Source organism: Ambystoma mexicanum, chromosome 1q, assembly GCF_040938575.1.
Source record: "Ambystoma mexicanum isolate Mex_15411 chromosome 1q, UKY_AmexF1_1, whole genome shotgun sequence".
Classification (NCBI taxonomy): Eukaryota; Metazoa; Chordata; class Amphibia; order Caudata; family Ambystomatidae; genus Ambystoma; species Ambystoma mexicanum.
In genome coordinates, this window is record NC_090922.1 from 1241388265 (window position 1) to 1241408902 (window position 20638).

Sequence of the window (20638 nt, forward strand, 5' to 3'; positions counted from 1 at the left end):
GTGTCCCGCCTGGCTTCCCTTGCTATCGACTGTACGGGGTAGATTTAGCCCCCGGCTTTCGAACCTGGGTTAGCCTGGGACACCTTGGCTAAACTTTTCTAAGCCTCTCTAAACGCTTTTCTGAACCCTCTGCAAGACTTTCTAAGCCTAGTGTAACTGTGTGATCTTGGGCGCATTTATGCTCTGCTCTCTCTAAGAGTGGGCCCTGCCTTTGGACTTTGGCTCACCAGTGACTTTTTGCTCTCTGCCTTGCTAACCGTGTTCTGGAATCGTAGAGTGGTGTACCTCTTCTTATTCTGTCTTTTTCCCTCCCTTTTTCACAAACTTATTAGAGTGCAATCTAGTTAAGCGCTCACCTCTGTATGAAAATAAGTGGTGTTTTACTGTGATTTTCTAATAGGGAAAAAGGGGTGTATATATCATAATAGTAACTGTGTTTAGAATATTTTACAATAAGAGTGCTGGAGTATTTCAACTGTGTGTTTTTTTCTAAATAAATAATTATATACTTTGATACCAAAGCTCTGGTCAGTGTTTGCTTGTATTATTGTATCTGAGTGCCTATTGAGTATACTTTGCATACTGCCTAACTCTTCTTGAGGGAAGTCTGACTGCTCAGCCACAGCTACCAGGTAAATATGGGTGGTACAGACTGCTACCAAGTGGGTTTACTGCCAACACCTGTAGTCTTAAATCTTTTGCAGTGGTCCCTAAGGGAACTGCACAGGTTTCTGCCTAACACTGGTGTACAGTGGTGGGATTTGTATTGAGTATACACTTTAGAGTGCGGAGACCCAAAGTGAAAGCCACAGCAGGCAGAAACATAACGCGGTTATGTTTACATGCCGCGTAGTGTTTCGACCTGCAGCTGATTTCCCATTTGGGGCTCTCGGGCTCCCCGTGGGGAGCACGAGAGACTCAAATGGGAAATGCTAAATGCTGCGTTGTGTCTGCCTAAATCTGCGGGAGCCCGAGTACCCCAAATCGGAAAGCAGATTCAGGCAGAAACAACGCGGTTTTTTTCCGCAATGCCGCGTTGTTTCTGCCTGAATCTGCTTTCCCATTTGGGGCTCTCGCCCGAGAGCCCCAAATGGGAAAGCAGATTCAGGCAGAAACAACGCAGTTGTTTTCCGCAATGCCGTGTTGTTTCTGCCTGAATCTGCTTTCCCATTTGGGGCTCTCGGGCTCCCTGTGAGCCCCAAATGGGAAAGCAGATTCAGGCAGAAACAACGCGGTTGTGTTGGAAAACGCTGCGGTTTTTCTTTCCGAGTTTCTCAGGCTCCTCTGAGGAGCCTGAGAAACTTCGAAAGAAAAACCGCAGCGTTTTCCAACACAATAACGTTGTATTTATGTTTGCGGTCGCTTCAAAAGCGACCGCAAACATAAATACAACGTTTTTAAAGCTGCGGTTTTATTTCTAAGGTTTCCGGGCTCCTACAGCCCGGAAAACTTAGGAAAAAAAACGCAGCTAGTGCTTATTTAAAATAAATAAATAAATAGCACTTACCGAGATTCAGCTGCAGCTTTCCTGCTCTGGTCTCCGGTCCCCGTCCTCCGCCTACAGCACTAATGAAGGGAAAGCCACCCAGCGGTAGCTTTTGTTTACTACAGCTGGCTGGCTTTTCCTTCATTAGTGCCGCAAAAGCAAAAGCCAGCACAGGAGGGCCTCCATTTCACAAAATGGATGCGCCCATGTGCTTGCTTTTGCGAATTTTTAGGTTGAATAGCTCAAAATTTTACATAGGAAGTTTTAAAACAGAGAATGCTAATATTTTTTTTTATGTTGCCTATCTATTTTTTAAATAAACATTTTTACTAGACCATCCCTTTAAATCTTTTGCAGTGGTCCCTAAGGGAACTGCACAGGTTTCTGCCTAACATTGTAGGTAATTCCTTGTTTGTTCCTCAGTTGTAAAATTATATTTAGGATCCTCCGGGTTGTGAAGTCTGCACAGGGTTGTGTGACGAATTCACAGTCCCAACAGCATGTCATGCCCGGTCTGGTGAGTGCAAGCCTCCCCAGGACCCCACCTGCAGTTCTCTCTAAAATAGACACGCATGTTAGGCAGACCATTCCCAGACTATTCCCAAAGCCTCAAGAGACCAACTAGTTCATAACTACAGCATTCCAAAGAACCAAGTGGTTCTGCACTGAACTTAGTTACAGTCTGCTCAAAGTTCCAAGCTCGGAGCAGATCCTTGAATACCAGGCAGGCTTCCAGTTCAAATTAAGTTCTGGAGAAACTCTAGCCCACCATCAATAATCCTCAATCAACAGGTGGGGATCCTTGAAGAGAAATCCCACATTCTTTTCCCCACAACAACAGAGGTTTTAGGAAAGATCTCCTCCCTCACGTGCAGCTGTGACATTTAGTTGGTGAAATGTTCCCCTTCCCCTGCTCAAAGAAACATAGTCCTTGGCCTCACCACTAAAACTATACAATGTGTAGGGATGTCAGCACTCAAAGAAACAGTGTTCAAAATAAGGTTCTGAGCTTCTTCCAGCTTGCAGCTTCCATTCAACTCTTTTCCCCAAATGTAAGGTAGTTTCATACAAAGTCTCAAAGTTTTACTTTTTATAGGTTCAGAGTGGTACCAAGTTCCAGAATTGTAAGGTTCAGGGTGGTACACTTTCACACACACCTTGGGTTTCCCTTCCCCAAGGTCCAAGCACCACAATGTATAGGTTCAGGGTGGTACAATTTCACACAATCCTTGGGTTTCCCTTCCCCAATTTCCAAGTACCACACTTCTTCCAAGTAACATAGTTCAAATATTAACAAGTCTTGAGGCTCCGTTCTCAAGTTAACATAGGTAGTTCTTAAAGTCTCAGGATTCCTTTCCCCAAGACTGATTCCTTCAACCAAATATTCCAAATTGTGCTTTTATACCAGTTAAAGTCTTTCCTCAAACAGCATTCAATAAGCCCCCTCTCCTTGGCACAGTTTTAAAGTTCCATTCAATTCGGGATGCAATGCATATTGGTTTTGCTTAGTTGTGAAATACTGCTCATTTCGAAAATTAACCATGCATTAAATTAATTCAATTTAGAGTTCAACGTATAATAGAAGTTCCATTCAGTTCGGATGTTTGTAAATTCATTCACTTTACACAAAGTTATTCTGTTCACTTCGAATTTCGCCATTCATTCGTTTTAGAGTTCAACATATAGTAGATTTACTTTGTGTCAAAGTTCCATTCACTTTGAATGTCAATGTTGAATTGTTTGCTCAATTTCAAAAGTATTTATTCAGTTTGGCAGTCTATAAACGTTAATGGGGCTTGAGAGGTCTTTTCTATTCAGGCCGATATTAGCACCGTTCAACGTTCAGGTATTTGATGTCATTTGACATGCCCAGCACTCAGAGACCTTCGGAAAAATGTGTTCCCTGAGACACGTGACCACTCCAATACAAAGTATTCATTAACAATGGTTATTTTGCGCACTGGATTTCTCGCTTGTTTAGAAACTCACTGGTTGCCTTGGCAGCTCTTCCAGCAGTGCAGGATTCACGCCCTTTAACTCATTGGGCCTCATTACAGAGGCAGAGCGAGACCTGCGCGCACAACTCATAGTATGGCAGTATGGTAGCAACGCTGCCAGTAGCGATACCGGCGCCGTTGTTGCCTTACCACCATACTTATAATGATGCCCATTGTCTTCATACAGGAGAATGAGCACAGCCGATGCAAGGAAGAGGGATAACCTCTCCACACAGCTTCCTTCCAGACCCTTAGTCCCCTCGACAGAGCCAGAGATGCCATAACACGCTGCTTGCGACCCTCTCTGCCTGCAGTCCCCAGCGTCTCAGTGTCCTTTGCATGGCGGACCAGCCTGCAGCAGTTTCTTTCCACAGTTTTCTCTCTTAGAATACAGTTTCCTGCTGGTACTCTTACTGCCCCTCTGGCTGTCCCTTCTCCCAGTGTTGCTTTATTCTCCTCCCTTTATACACCTGCAACCCTCTAACAGGTTGCAGTTGTGCTTCAATTGAATTTGTCTGTATCTGGTTAAGCTGACATGCCTGACCCTCACAATATCCCACATGCATCTCCTTCAACCCAGTACCAGAGTGGTGGAAAGGTATAGTGTTCATCACTCTTAGCTGCCTCTTACTTGCATCAGTACATTTAAGGGTCATTAGAGGAAAATTGGGTAAAGCTGACTTACAGTAGCCCATGAAGGTTGGGGAGGGTTAGGTTGGTCATCAATAGGAAAAGGGGAATATCATGTCTTGCCTGAGGGTACCCCGCTCCCAATCCTCAAGGACCCTCCATCCAAGTGATCCTCCCTCACTTCTCCACCCCCAGGGTCAGGATCCAAGAGTGATGGCCTTTCCCTGGCCACCTGTGCAGAGTAGGAGTGAGAATAACTTCAGGTTTCTCACACTACCCACTATCCACCTTGAATCAATTTGATTGAAATGTCTACCCAAATGGCATTCCTGTAGCATTTGGCCTTTCATTACTGTTCCTGTGTTGGTGTACATTGATGTTCTTCTTGCCTTGCACTTATATGGCCCCTTTGTTGTTTAGCAGTTTTCCTACACTCTTTCCTTGCACATATCAGTCTTGCTTTCTCCCATGCTTTGCACCTTTCTCTTAACTGGTCTAAATGTTCCAAATGACTGTTTTTGCATTACAACAGTTGGCACTTGAATATCCTATTTCAAAATAATGTTCTTATCTGTGTCATTCCACGATTTCTCCCAAGCTTTTGACCTGGTGGACAGGCCTACGCTTTGTGGCAAGCTATAAAGTCAGGGGATGGAGCCAAAACCTTTGACTACCATCAAAGGGCTGTACACAAATATCAACATGCTAAGTCCATTTTGGGCAAACAGGGAAGCTCTTTCAGAAGTTTGTACCTTCAATAGGCATGAAGCAAGGATGCCCGTTTGCCTCCCTTCTATTTTTCCTCTACATCAATGATATGTCCACAGACAGTTTGGATGCTGAAAGGACATTCCCTAAGTAGGCAATTCTCCAGTTTCAGTTTTATAATATGGTATGGACATTTTGGTACGGACTCCATTGGCATTACAGAAACAAATGAATGTAGTTGACTACTACTGCAAAGTGTATACATTAATAAAAGTAAATCGAAAACCGTGATCTTCGCCCTAAACACAGGAACTGCCTAAGTGGAAGTTTCTGAATGGTACACCCTTGGAACAAATTTCAGAATTGACATCCTTGGGTGTAACCATTTTAAAATCCCTACGTTGGAAACTTCATTACACTATGTCAATTAAGAAAGCAGTAGCTACCAGTACAACCATCACTGAGCTGGTTGGGTAACATAACAATATTATTTCACCCATATCTAATTTGTTTTTCAGGCAAAATGCAGATGCCAGATTAAGTATGGTGACAAGATTCTGGGTCTAGACAATAATTCTGGCATCCTGGGAATTTGCCATAGAGCTTTTTGGAAGAGGTTATTTTATCTTCTGAGGGGCCTCCCAAAGTTGGCCTTTGCGGTAGACACGGTTTGTTCCTTTCTGTTTGTGATGGAGCTAAACAATTCCCAGCTCACTAGGCTGCCACGAGGGTTCTTTCAAAAATTGTCAACCCGATTGATCAAGCATGAAAACAACATTTAACGTTTGAACACACTTCCAAATGCATGAAAGCCCTCAAGTTGGCCCTTCAACCCTGTGGATGGTCCCCATCGGACACTCCCCTAAACACAATCATTTATAGACAGAGAGATGATACAGCACACAATGCTGACTTGGATGAATGGACTGAGACCACATGTCAGAACTTCAACTCTTTTGACGGCTTCTTGCAGCACTATGCGAGGAAGGTGTCTAGACAGGAGGACAGGAGACTTTTTGATGCTGCGAAGTGCAATAAACTCCCAATTGGTGCATCTTTGAAGAAATTGGACATGCCAGGGGGATGCCAGAGGGATGATTGATGCAATTGATCTTTCAACCATGCATAAGATATTATTTTTGCTGATGCACCTCCTTTTTACTCTTTTTTGGACGTCTCAAATGGTCCCCTATTTAAGAAATTAGGGACTTTATGATGTAAATAATTCCCTGTTGTAACTCTTGTGTGTCTTTGATGACTGCATAACAAAGATGGTATAGGTCTATCTGTTTGTAACCTGGAAGTACAGGTTAAACATTGACCAATGCTGCACAGGGTCTGACTCCATCCAAGCAAATCTCCCTCAGGCGACACCTGAACGAAGTATGTGTTAAACTGTTGGCTAGTCATCTACATGAATTGCCTATCCCCTTTAGTGTGTAAATAATATTGCATGGACACTTCAAGGTATAGTTCTGAGATGGCCTCTTAGGAAGAGCATCATGCAGGGACGAATAATCATCTGGGGGCATTTTGTATTTTTGTATGCTGCATCTGGTTTCTTTTTTTTATAGTTTCATGTTTTATCCAAGTTTCACGAAATTATGGCTGAAAGAGTTTCTATCATTATAATTTTGTGTATCTTTCACAAAAGGCTTATAAAGATCTATTTATCTATCAAAGCTACATCTTGGTCGGATGCCAGAATGTACTCTTGAGCTTTTGTTTGGTGCAATTTTCTACGTTAGTTGAGGATCAATGGTTTTGTCAAAAATATTTCCGATGAAAGATAGGTGAGGGATGGGACCTTAATTGTCTATATCGTTTGGGATGATTGCGTTCCTTTCCAGCGGAGTGGGATCTGTCCTGGTTGCACTGCATACGGGAAGATGTCTTGGGTGAGGGAAGTGTTGATGGTATGGAAGAATCCCCTGGAATGGACTTTGAAAAGGAGACAAGGAGGATTTCAACTTTGTAGGGTGTAGATCTGAGGACTGTGAGAATGATGGGCAGGCTTCTTCGTTTATGACTTTAAACCTTGTGCATTTAGGGATGAGGACCTGTGAGATGGGATGAGGACTGTGGTGTGGTTGAAGCTGTGTACATGTCTCTTGATTTTGGTCGTTTTTCTCTGTGACTACTTCATTGATGTGGTTGCATTTTTCCCTGGATTTTGACATAGCAGGTTTTGGGCAGGGACTTCATGCAGTGTTTGACAGCTGATTTGGGTTATGGTTGATTTGCAGATGTTTAAGGTTGTGATGTCTTCCCACCAATGTGACTCATGCCAGATCTTTCACTGTTGGCGGATGCCATTTTGCTATTGGTGAGTTTTTACATGTACCAGCAGGGGCAGACTGGGAAGGGGGGCAAAGTGGCAATTGCCCCCCAGGCTGGCTGGATTGTTTCTCCATGGGCCAACGCTCCAAAATGCAAAAAAAGCCCTACCAAAAAAGACAAAACCCTTCAAATTCCAGCCTGCCTCAAAGTAGCTCAGTGCTGAAAGGCCTGCTCATCTTCTTTGTAGATGGAGTGAGCCAGCTGTCTTGATTTCGGCAATGTGTTTGGTGTGCCTCTGGTGGCCTCCACATGTGGGCCTCCACAGTGAGCGGGAAGAAAGCCTAGGCCACAAGATCATGTTCAAACCGCCCAGCGGCAAAGTAGACATTTAATTGACAGATTCTGTGACCCAGGATGGTAATGTTGGCTACCACTGTAGCCCAAACACATTTGGTCTGCTGCAATCCTTAGCCACTCACCACGGCTCCAACTTGCCAAGGACGTAAGTCTCGATATGTTATTAGAGTTTGTTCTTGGTCTGATTCTGTCAGACTAATTTCTCTTCTGTTCTGGGACATTCCTTGATCACTTGTGAGTTTAATAGCATCCTCACTAATATCCATTAATATTACTAGTGTGGTTATAGAAATGGTTGTTGGTTTGCTTGTTGTACTCATGTTTGGGCACAGTTGAAAAGCATGCACAGAAAATGTAACTGTCAGGTATTACTTATTAGTAGAATAAAACTAAGTGGTTCATACAGAGGTGGGTGATTATTTTGTGAAATACTGATGGAAAAAGTTACCAACTCCGCCAGTCGTATTTCTGAAATTCACCCATATTCAGAGTTTACCACTACAGTGGGTTGCATTTCTGGAATACCTCTGGAGATATTTCAAAAATACCACCTCTGCTGATGGGATCATAACAATTTGTATTTTTAAGCATTTTTTCAGCCATTTCCACCTTTGATGTGAAGGTGGAAACGGTTTATCTACAGTAGTGGTTCATACCATTACTGATCATTTTGTATGCACATAATAGTCAATTGAGCCCCTTTTAGGCATTACATGGGTATATGCAGCCAATGTTCCGAGCAAGTGCAACTTGGCAGCACAATAAGATCCAAATCAACTCTGCGTCTTTTGCTGTGTTGTGCAAGTGCAGAACGCATAGCTACAATTACCAGTAAATCCCTGACCACAACTTCTTGTCATGTCTGACGAGAGTGAATAGCAAATAAAGGTGATCTATATGTTTGTGAGCCAGGGCAATGGAAGGGAGTCAGTGACAAAGAATTAGTAACTGATCCATGTGGGCAAGGGAAGGGGGTGCCTGCAAAGAAAGTGAAGGGAATTGAGTTAAGGGATATCAACACAGGGGAACAGAGGACTGAGAGTTAATTGTAAGGAGGTGAAGGGGCATTGAGAATGTGGTGCAACGGCAGGACAACAGAGGGTGATGTGTATGGAAAATAGGGTAAATGAAACAGAGGTACGAATCAAGAAAGGGTCAGTAGATTGAGGGGCTGTTGCTCGGATCTGTGCCTGACCTACAAGCCAATGCAACTGCTTGTGGAACTGGCTCGACTTGTTTCTTGTTCTAACAAAGTGATTCATACTGGCTTTTTTAACATATGTTTAAATTAAGACTCCTCTTATATTTTGTCACCGTGCTTTATCATGTGACAGTGCACTGAAAGACAGATTTATTGTAAAGTGTATTAGTTTACCTCTTTAAAAACTTTGCAGAAAGTGTTTCACTGGTTGTAATATTGAAGATGAAATAGAAGGAGAAGTCTCCCATTCTGTTTAAATTTGAAACTCTGTAATGCCTCCCCCATTCACACATTAAGTGATCCTGAGCAAATCACCTTTGATTACTGTGCCTTATTTTCCTTAACTGTCTGTAGGGAATATCTTAGCCATATAGGTTTACAATCTATAATATATTATTATATTACCATTTATATAATGTGTACCCGCTGGGAGGCAGGATGCCAAGTGAGGGACTTATGTTTTGAAGGTGTGGGGATGGATAGACAGAGTGCCAGATATTGGTTTATGCTATAGCTGAGCATGAAGCAGGTCTGGGTCTTTTTACTGTGCCAGCTCCAGTTTGGCTCTTTCAGTGAAGCCAGACTCCCTGGCTTGGCTCTACCAATTAATTCTCCAGGTTCCCCACCTCTTTACATTGGTCTAACACTAAAGATGGGATGGGATGGATGGGAGTAGATGTAGACTACTGCCAAATTGCAAACTGTGACATGAGGAAACCTGGCCTCAAATCCCAACTTTCCAATTTCAACAAATTGTATCATCCATGTCAAATCATTTTACTATATTTGGTATGTGGGGAGGTTCCCTGGGCACCGGGTCCATAAGAAACCACATTCATAGCTGAAAGTAATATCAATAATGTCCACCATATATACTTGAGAATGGGTGGTGGGGGTGAGGTTATTTGTTCTGGACATTGGAGCTACTGCATTGTAGGCTTTGGCCAGAAAATTGCAGTTGCCCACGAGGACACATGTTGCCGTCCCCTCCCCCCTTGTACCAGCGCATGGATTGTTTATATCTGTTAGTTTATACGTTCAACAGAGAAAGGCAGTTAAATGTGGCCATCGCGCTGTGGTTGAGATAGTTGGAAAGGTTGTTTATGTCTATGAATGGATTGGAAGTTAATGGCAGGTATATTACCTATTGTTCTGTTGTATTCTTGAAGGAGCAGTGCAGTGCCTTAGAGGGTTTGCTGGAACATCCAGAGCGTGGCATCTTACGCAGAATTTCACCATTACTTGTTTAACCAAAACAGGTTTCCAGATGTAAAGCCAGTCTCCATTTTGCTGATTCGGGGAGACATCTTTCTGGGTCAATGCATCTTACAGAATTACCCTGTAGGGATAAAATGGCAGTTGAGGAAATAGCGTAGCAAGGCCATGGAAACACTGCGGTGCAAGACTTTTACAAGTAATCTGAAGTGGCAAGTATAGAAAATGTCTCAGCTAAGCACAGAATACGTTTTTCAAAAACAGCCTAGTGAACCCATTTATGGTATAAAGCTCTGAATCAGTAGAGTTGCATCCGTCTGCAGAGGATGAGAATGAAGGCAGGACTGTTAGGAATGGAGCATATATTGCAGGCAGTGACAAGGTGCATAATTCATATCCAGGTGATGGAGAATAGAGACATCCCATTGATGCTGAGTTGGCAAACAATGTGGTTGATTGTGAAGACAAGTAACGTTTGTTTCTCCCAATAGGCCACATGCTAGTGAGTAGGCTTGTATATGTAGTGAACACTCACCTCTTTCCATGGACTGAGCCAACACTTCCATTCCACACTACATTGTAAACATCCCAGAGCCATATTCCCGTGTGTCTCTGTTACACCTTATCCTACAGTTTGTACCATACTTGGTTCAACTTCACTGGGCCTTTCTCCAATGTCTGCACATGGACCCCCATGCTATAGAGCTTGTTATTGTTTTTGGAAATAGACCTGCTACTTAAACAACTGACTTCATCAATAAGAACACAGTCACCAAAACTAAAGAAGCAAAACACTGTGAGATTTCAATATATTATGTGATGAATGAGGATAGCTCATGAATGTCTTTGGAAGTAGCAGATCAAGGTGGTGCCAACGCCGTGAAGCCAGAATGAAAAGAGATTTGCAAGACTTATCCTTGGCCTCAAGCCCAGGGACCATATCTCTCCAGCCCTGAAATCTCTACACTGGCTCCCGGTGGCTGCAAGGAACAAGTTCAAGACCCTCTGCATCGTCCACAAGGCTTTCTGGGGCTTTGGCCCACACAACATCCAACTCTCTCTTCCAAAATGTCTTCCTTCTCGAGCCCTTTGCTCAGCTACATCTAACTATCTGAGGGTCCGAGGGTTCACCAGGCAGAGGGGGAGACGGGGTAGATATCTCTCCTCTGCAGATGCCTCCCTCTGGAATGGCCTCCCTGACCCTCTCCAATTTGAGCCGGACCACCTGAAGTGCTGGCAGCAGCTCAAGACCTTACTTTTCTCTTCTGCTTTCTCTCTCTCCCTCCCCTGCTGACCACGTGTCTACGACACTGACTGGTGGCTTGGTTACCCTCTGAGTCTCACTGGGTACCAGGCTCCTCCATGATCAGTCTCCCCTGCACTACCTGCGGCCCGACCTTGCCCTTAGGGGCTATTACTATAACCTGTACAGTCCCCTGTCTCCTTGCACTTACTCAGAGCCACGCTGCCCTGGCTGCACTTACTCAGAGCAATTGCTACCCTGATTGCACTTCCTCCTTTCCTCTCTCTGACCCTTCCCCTTCTCCCTTCCCCCTGCACCTGGCGTTGTCGCACTTGCATGATCTGAATGACACAAGGCCTAGTAAGATCGTTAGGCCTCCCTCTGTGTTCCCTTCCATGTCGCTCCTAGAAACACTTGTGTACAGGCGCATTATAAATGACTTATCATATATCATATCTAGAGAAAGTAGTTCAAAGAAAAAATCCTAGCTTAATCAAAAGCAATTGGGGTTTTTGTTGGGCTGACCAGAACGAGCAGCACATTCAAAAGATCAGTACAATGTCACGAACATCACAAAGGCAGGAGGCAGAATCGGAGTGCAGAAGCGCCATTTGTACATCTGGAGGATAGGAATCCTGGCTGGACATGTACATGAGTTTACTTTGCAAGTAGATAGGGCTTTGGTCAGATGGTGGCTGGAAAAACGTAGGTAAATGCATCTATTCATCTTGGAAGGATCCAATACACGATCCTTTAGTTCAGCTTTGCCACTTTAGATAGGGACCAACCACAGCCAAATCAGCCTTAAGATGGTACGTGGGCCTGTAGTTCAGGTGGGATTGCCCACTTTGAGGGAATGGTCTAGAACAGTTTGCATAGAGGTGGTGCCCACTTTCTGTAATTGCTCCAAGCTCAAAAAACAACGCAGTGGTGTGCTACCCAGAAGGAATTCCTATGGTTAAGAACTATTGGTGCAAGCAGTGGTCGAAGTGGGTGGGAGTGGTGGCCCTCTACTTTTTTTAATTAAATGTTTCTGTTCCTATACTTTTATTTTGAAAAGATACCGTTCCGGAATTGTTTTGTTTTAAAATAAAAGTGTAGGAAGGGTTGTCGAAGTGGGTGGGAGCGGTTGGGAGCGGTGATCCTCTACTTTTTTAAATTACGTTTTACTGTTCCTATACTTTTATTTTGAATAGAAACTGTTCCGGAATGGTTTTGTTTTAAAAATAAAAGTGTAGGAAGCAGTTGAAAGATGCAGTTCAGTGCAGTGCACTGCACATGCCCTTAAATAGCAGGTGTGTTTGTTTGGGGGTTTGGATTGCGCGTGGTAGGGGGAGCAGCGATAGGATTTGTGGGGGGCGGGCCAGCAGGGAACATAGTTCCACTACTTCTTTTCATACACTTCGACCACTGGGTGCAAGTGCTACCTACCAACACTTTCTGGCTTTCTCAATGAGGAAATACCAGATTCCTGAACTGATCTCTATGTACAATAAGTCAATCAAGGGAGAGAAGAAACGGTGTGATGTGACACTTGGTTCCAGAGACATTGTCACCTCCCAACTTGGAATCGGGAACGGGAGCCACTGTGCATTCTGGACATGTTCAAAATTGGAACCTCTGCCTGCGATTGACCTGCTCACTGCATTAAACTGCAGTGTAATGGGTTTGATTGTGGCCACCAGTTAAGTGAATGTCGCCGCACGGCCTCGTCCAAGCATGCTTCCCAAGTTTTGCCTATCTGGCAGTGCGAGTCCATAAGAAGTCCAAGCTTACTGTACTACAGTAGGACAAAGGAGCGATTGTCTTAATGTGCCCAGCCCGCTGTACCTCTCAGTGTAGCTCCAAATGGAAGAAAACTGCCTATGCCAATTCTCAGAGTGGAGGGGATTATCCCAGGTGGCAAATGGTCTCTGGTTAATGCTTGCTCGGGGATGTCGACACAGGTTTCCTGGCGACCTATCAGCATTGCATGTGTACTTAGAAACCCCCCGTGGGTTCTCTAAGCAACATTTAATAAGTAACATAGCGTTAATGTTTGATTTCTCTTCTTTTTCTTTGCAGGTTGGTAATTCCGCTCTGTCCATTGTTTCCCAGTCGGCCCACAGCAGCATTGCAGGCCTTCTTCAGGCCCACGCGGAGACCAGCAGCCCTCCAGCGCTCTAAGCCAAGTGGAAAATTAGCCCCATTGTTGCTGGGAACGGATAACAGAGCCTCATTCTTGTAATCTTATCGTCGTGGACGTGGAAGGCAACGAATAGCGCAATTCTGTTACTCATTTCTATAGTTCCCCGTACAAGGAAAAATGTGAACTATGCGCCTACATTTTCTTTTTTTAATAACCCCGTGTATTATGCATGCGGCTGCGCTCTTTACGGACAGACTTAACGGCTTCAGCATATGTAAATGTGCTTTAAAAAAAAAAAGTTGACACGTAAAATAATTTCCTTTCAAAAGTATTAAGTCATGGTAGAACCGAAGTTTACTACGGACAGTAGAAGCCCTTTCTGGTTTGTGTTGTCATTCCTCGAGGCAAGCTTATTAAAACTAGACAATGGTCTGAAGGAGCATTAACTCGACAAAACATTTACAGAGCACGCAGAGTCTGGCTAATGGCGTCACTAGTCCCATTTCGATCTTTTACAACAATAGCTGGCCTGTTCTTGCCAGCGATGGCTGACTTTCCCACCAAGGGACTGCTGCATTGTTCATAGAAATCGCGCCAACACAAATATACTTATACATATGTATGTTTACATTTATGAAACTCGCAATATTTTTCCTGTGATTGGTCCAATCATGGTCACATTCCAAGACATCGTTTTTTACGTAATACATCTATTTGTGGACAGCTGTGTAAACGGGTGCCCTTTGGTCGTGTATATGTATCGTAATACACGTGCTGCATCCAAGTTCCCTATGCCATGGACAGCAATAAAAGCGGTAGAGGAGAAAGGATATACAGAGCAGGCATAGACTTCGGTGCGCTGCTGCTCCTCTAGCAGAGATGGGCCTTTGGGCAGAGATGACCTTTGGGGTGGAGTTGGGTCTTCAGGCATGGACAGGTCATGGGGCAGCGTTGGGCCTCTGTGCTTAGGATGGGCCCCAAGACAAGAACGGGTCCCTGAGTAGGAATGGGCAGGGACTAGCCTCAGAACAGGGTTTGACCTCACAGCATGGATGGGCCTCATAGAAGGACTGGGCCTGAAAATAAGAATGAGTTTTACTCGGTGTGTTATAATGTATAACATAATACTGTTGTCCGTCAGGCAGGAAACCACATCACACTTTTACTTTCAAATTAGTGTAACTTAAATGTATAAATAGATAAATATATCTTAAACATTAAAACATCTCACAAGCACAAAACCACATTTTTTTTGATTAATCACTAACGGGGTTTAGTTAATGAAAACGTAATTGCAGTTTAGAAACAGAGCCGCGGTGAATGAATCCCTCAGGGGTTAACTATCTATTGTCACAATGACAACCAGGCACCACAAAATGCACAACTCAAGAAATCTGGTTCAACGAGGTATGTTGGGGTTGTTTACAGCATTGGACGAAAGAAAAACAGGGAAAAAGAAAAAACAAAGGGCCTCATTACACAGATGGCGGAGAACCATGGTGCTATTAGCGCCATGGTTCATGCCGGTAAAATACCGGCACCGCCTTAGCGGAAAGGGGAATTACCGCCCCATTCCAAGGTTGGCGGGGCAGTAATTCCCCCTTCCACCATTGCCCTTCCCCAATCCCATTTTTGGCCCATAGGGCTCAATGGGAATGGGGAAGGCGCTAATTACGGTACCGCAAATTGCGGTACCGTAATTAGCTCCCTGGGTCCCTTTGCGGGTTGGTTTTTAATGCCTGCAAAAAGCAGGCGTTAAATCCCCCAACCCGCAAAGGGACCTCGTAGTAAGGCGGTAAGGATTTACCGGTACCGGGATTTTACCGGTACCGGTAAATCCTTACCGCCATCCGTGTAATGAGGCCCAAATTCTCCCACATCTCCCCCTTTGAGGAACCCTTTCGTGTAGCCTTTCCTCAGCACTCAGTCTTTGGAGTGGTGCATGTCTTCCTTGAGCAAGCTTCAGGTGGTCTGAGTGCATATATGGAATCCTGGTCATCGCACCTCTGTTTCGTGCAGCCTTTCCTCAGCACTCATTCTTTGGAGTGGTGCATGTCTTCCTTGAGCAAGCTTTAGGTGACCTGAGTGCATATATGAAATTTCGTCATCGGACGTGTTTCATGTAGCCTTTCCTCAGCACTTAGTCTTTGGAGTGGTGCATGTCTCCGTGGGCAAGCTTCAGGTGGCCTGAGTGCATATATGGAATCCTCGTCATCGGACCTCTGTTTTGGAGTGGCACTTGCTTGGTTGGTTCCAGCCAGAATATTGCATGTTAGTCAGTCTCTGCCAGAAATAGATGCATGGTTGAGGTAGCCAGGACCTTCACTCACGCAGTGCCCCACATCACTTGGCTTTTGGTGGCAGTCAGCCCCCTTTGTAACCTCACCATTCACCCGTAGGCACAGCACTTTATCGCACTATGTACCGACCGGTACCACCCTTGGAATCCATAGAAGTAGATTGTAACCTATCCTGCGGTCAATATTGCCTATGCTGTAACGTTGTATTTAGAAAGGAAATGTAACCCACGCCCTTCTACCCTCTTGTTCCACTCCTCTATGGTATAGAGATAAAGGAGTGGAGTGGAAGAGTGCTTGGTCTATTATTCCAGCCTCACGATCAAATGAAAAATTTGCAGGCATTCTTCTGGGATCTGTTGATAGCACAGAACAAAAGCAGACTGAGCCTCAAGGCAGACGAGGATCTCACCCCCCCTATTAAAAGCAGACTGAACCTCAAGGCAGACGAGGATCTCACCCCCCCTATTAAAAGCAGACTGAGCCTCAAGACAGACGAGGATCTCACCCTCCCTGTTATTGTTATTGACTTGCTGCTTCACAATGAGTCCTTCTTTATGATTTGGATTAAGAATGCAGGGCAGGAGTTCTGCAGGATTTAAATGATCGATAGCTTGTAAAGGGATTTTCAGCCCAGTTGCGACTTTGCTGCGTCTGCTTAGGCATTTTCAGAGGATCAAGGTCCGTTTGCAGGACGCTTTTGGTCTCCTTAGGTTTTTTGATGGATACAGGGACGTGTACTAGGGTTCCATGCCCCAAATTGTATAGACCAACCCTCAGCCGTCAGAGGTAGACATTTTGTGGGTGCCTGGTTTCACCATTCACTACGGTTCTCAGTAAGGATACTCAGGATCTATCGCATTAATGTCCCTGTAAATGCCTACAGTCATGTGTAGTAGGCATGAGTATCCTGTCACCATACGGCTAAGCAGGGGAGTTGCTAGGTCTGGAAAAGACCCGGGGATACGCTGATGTCAGAACTGTTGGGACTGGGGGCTAGCTAGTCTTTTGGCTGTAGCTCCTGAGCTTCTATCCGGGGCTACAACCAAAAGATCAGGGGCTATAGCCCCTTACCCCCCCCCACACACCCAGCAATGCCACTGCGGCTAGGCCACAACAACTGGAGCCAGAAGCGTCACCCCATCAACATTATATTTCAAAGAGTGGATCTCTTCCTGGCCAGAGCAGTGTATCTGGGGCGTCGTAAGGGTGGTTGCTATTCAAAGGAAGAAACCTACACACAAAGCACAAGCCTATTCTAATGTCAGGCCAACAAAGCCAGCGGACACTTATTCAGGCCTATCGACTAGTAAACAGCAGCAACTTTAAATTGAACTTATTTAGGTGTTCAGAAAAGCTGCCAACATTCTGCAGTTGTGGCTATGCTCCCCGTGTGGGAAAGCACATTGTGTAGAGATTATGATTTCTTTTTATAGCCAAAGTTAGATGGAAAAGTTGCAATACCGAATAACTTCCTTGGAAGACAAGATCGGCTAGTTCAAAGAATCCATTTACTGTAAAATCCTTCATAATGAAGTCATCCCTGAATCAAAAACCTTATATTTAGGTTTAGGGGTTAATGCGATAATGACTCAGCCATTATAACTACCAACAGTATTCTAATTCCATTGCACTCAACTAACTGTGCCTGGGGGCATTTCTTACCCAGCATCATAATAAAAAATACAATATTTTTGTTTAACTAAAACTTGCAAGTTGCCTGATTTAAACATGTTTTCCATGCACAGAATATCATTATGAATGATAATGAGCGCGGTATAGCAGTGATGTGCAAACAATGATAACAAGATGCTAAAGCTGAGGTCGGAAATATCAGTTGATAAGATGTATTAACTGCTCAAAGAGTATTTGTTTTGTATGCTTCCAAACGGTTGCAGCAACTCATACATTCATCGCGCCCATCTTGTATTTGGAATCCAAACCTCAAAAGAATGTACTAAAAACTGGCAACACTGTTTTCCTATAAATGAGAGCTGAAATGTCTATTACGTCAACACAGACAACATGTAATGAGTAATTGTCTTGACTGCTTCATGCAGCAGATGGTCTTTCAGAAACAGTACACACCAACTGTATTACTTTAGAGGTTCAAACATTTAACCAAAATCCCCAGCGTTGGACACATGCATATGGGCGCTGATTTGTTGAAGGGTGTTGTGGATGAAAGGATTTGGCAGTCAGGCGCCAGGAGGCTTCAATGCTCACAATGGTTTGTCCACTTTGCCCACACTCTGCATAGCCATTTTTAGGAAAGCTAATCCTCTTTCTCTGTTCTTTATGTAACGCAAATTAAATATAAGACTATTCCTGGACAATTGAAGAACACTCCCAAGTTATTCACACTGGATACTGAAGTCAGCACACTTGTCAACACACCATTCCTTACCCTCAATGACAGTGGACGATGGCTGTCTGCTCTGCATTTCAAACCTGGGTTTTTAGACCTGGTCGACCCCTCCCCTTACTTGAATGTCCTGTGCATCCTGTCTTCATGCTCTTCCAAGTGTACCTTTAATAATCGATCCTTATAATTCTATTTATATCCCTGTATTCCAGTGCTGTGGTTATTTCATGTTCCATTGCCTCACAGCTAGGACACATCCCGAAACATACATACACTCCAGTCTCGCAATGGAGCGGCTTCTAGAATTGGGCTGGCCCATGGAAATGTCTAACTTTCCGGCTAGGTTCCGGCAGAGCTCGGGACCACAATAGGGACTGTGGATGTATTGAGCGCCTCCGTATTCATTCAAACAATAATACACTGACTAGTTAATGTCAGGACACTACAAAACCAGTGTGTTAATAGAGTGTTCATTATGTTTCTCAAAGTGAAAATGCACATGACAAATCAGCTCAGACGTTTGTTTCTACAGTGACAGAGTTAATGTTGGGATTAGGCCATGTTCATGTCAAGGGATCTGTATGGATCTTTCTAGTTTCACGATCTTCAATGGTCTTTGTATGCAGTGGTTTCCACAAACTGTGTATGGATATAGTTACAGTTTCATAGAGCCACCTCCAGCCAAGACACTCCTCCACCGCAGAAAATGGAATGTTATCCAATCATAAGTCTGTGAAAGGCTTTGTGATGAGGTATTTAAGAGTATTTTATTAGAGCATCATCAGGAAGTCTTTCTGAGAACTAACAAGCTTAATACAGACCGTTTTTTTTGTATTTATAGACTCACTAGTTATTTTTCCTTCAGTTCCAATGTGGCCTGATACTCAAGCATTCATTAAAAAAAAAAATCTGATAAGCATTATAATTATTGTTATCAAATATGCGTAGGTCAGAATCCAAATAAATATTATAGAATAGTAAACTAACTTTTTTCAGTGGATAGCAGGCTGGAAAAGAAAAGTAGAAAGATCAGGCATGCTATGAGCCTGTGATGTTGGGGTTAAAAAGGGGTGAAGGCACACACCTATGGTAGAACACTGAGGAATTACAGGATGAGGTGCAAGAGGAGCACAGTTGGGAGGACAAGAGGAGCTGGGTAGGTCTTATTATGTGTGAGACCATTCTGACTAATCAAGGAGGCAAATGAGGATAGGGTGTGGGGAAAGAGCCAGAACCCTGAGAATAGGAGGTGGCAAAAGTCTCTTTGGTAAACCAGTGACAAGTCTGAGGTTGCTTGCCTCTTTGCAGCTGATCTGGGAGTCCTTCTGTGACTGTTCCTTCCTGAGCTGTTTTGACCCAGACAAGCGTGTATGCCCACATAGGGCCTGAGACTAAGGCAATAGGGTCCAGAAGTCAAGAACCAGAAGCGGAAGCCAGCGTCCATGGAACAAAAAGCTAGGAAATACTTGTGGGGCCATGCAAAATCCCAAGGTTTTGAGTGGCTGAGTTGTGATAAGATATGGCAGGAAAGGCCATCCAAAATTGAGGATTGATGAAACCAAGAGTCATTTTTAAACCTAGAGAGTTTATTCTTTGAACCTCGAGGGAAAGATATCCTGTTGGTGAGTTATATTTTCCATAGTAATAAGCAACAAGACCTCCCGGGAAGAGGTCCCTGGCCTTAGGGTTATGAAACCCAGAGACTTGTTGCTTAAATGTTAGGAGAAGCCATCCTGATTCTTTGTTACAGAGTTTTATTCCCAGAGAGATCATTCTGTTTACTGCCTTTGTTAGTTATTTGAGAAAAGTTCCTAGGAACCTGGGAAATAGGGTTGTATGTGATATAATCGCTGGAAATAACATCAAGGGGAATAAATATTTTTTTAAAAAACACTAAACACCCTCCTCAACATATTTTAGGACTGTTGAAATTATATAAAGAAACACCAGCCCTAGAATATTTGGGGAAAGTGTTGGATAGTGCCTTTAAAAAAAATATCGAGTCACCCTCCATGTTATTTCCAGCATTTATATCACTGGATCCCAGGAAATAGTTGTGGTGCACTGCAATTATTCTGGCCCAGCATTGTAACTATCCTTAATATATTTTAGTTTTTTTCCCTCCCATCCTTCTGGGGTTGGAACTGTCTATAGGAGACCTTGGTGTTCTTTCATCAAGAACTAGTTGATATCTAGGGTATCCTGCAATTGGATTATTTCCTCTGTACTCTGATTAATGGTGTATTGCATATTAATCAATTCCATCAACACCTTTTGTGCAGATTCTTAGTATGTGTTAAACTCTGCTGTTCTGCCTGCTAGTCTGCCCTACACCAGCTTGAGGTTGAAAAACAGGTCAGTCAAAGGATCTACAAATATAAACTTTTCATCTTTCTCGGTAATAGTTAATTGTAATCTCTTTAATGACTGGTCTAATGGTACTCATTCTCCCCTGACATCATTTGCTATTCTTCCATTCATCTTCTTGTTCCACATATTAAAATCTTGTGTCATCCGTTCACCATGCCACCGAGACGGGGCATGGGCTGATTTGGTTTAATTGTACTGTTTCATAAGAACACTTTTACATTGGATATTTAACTATAAATCAAAACTAATAACCACTATGGTCAGGTACTGTGACTAGAACATCATAGCCCGGGGCAAGATAAGCAAAATATTGTCCTCATAGATCTTTACTGGTGCCCAAAAATGTTTTTAGATCAGAGCT

General features: G+C 43.7%; 1 protein-coding gene across 3 annotated transcripts in view; it reads left to right on the plus strand.

The window, feature by feature from the left end:
* The window catches only part of KANK4 (KN motif and ankyrin repeat domains 4), a 1485983-nt gene extending 1468733 nt beyond the window's left edge, over nt 1-17250 (plus strand). For all 3 annotated transcript variants that reach the window (XM_069642033.1, XM_069642032.1, XM_069642034.1), the window contains one exon: nt 13182-17250. In XM_069642033.1, coding sequence (XP_069498134.1) covers nt 13182-13283 — 102 coding nt within the window. In that variant the 3' untranslated portion in view covers nt 13284-17250. The remainder of the gene's footprint in view (nt 1-13181) is intronic.
* Nucleotides 17251-20638: the final 3388 nt, after the last annotated feature.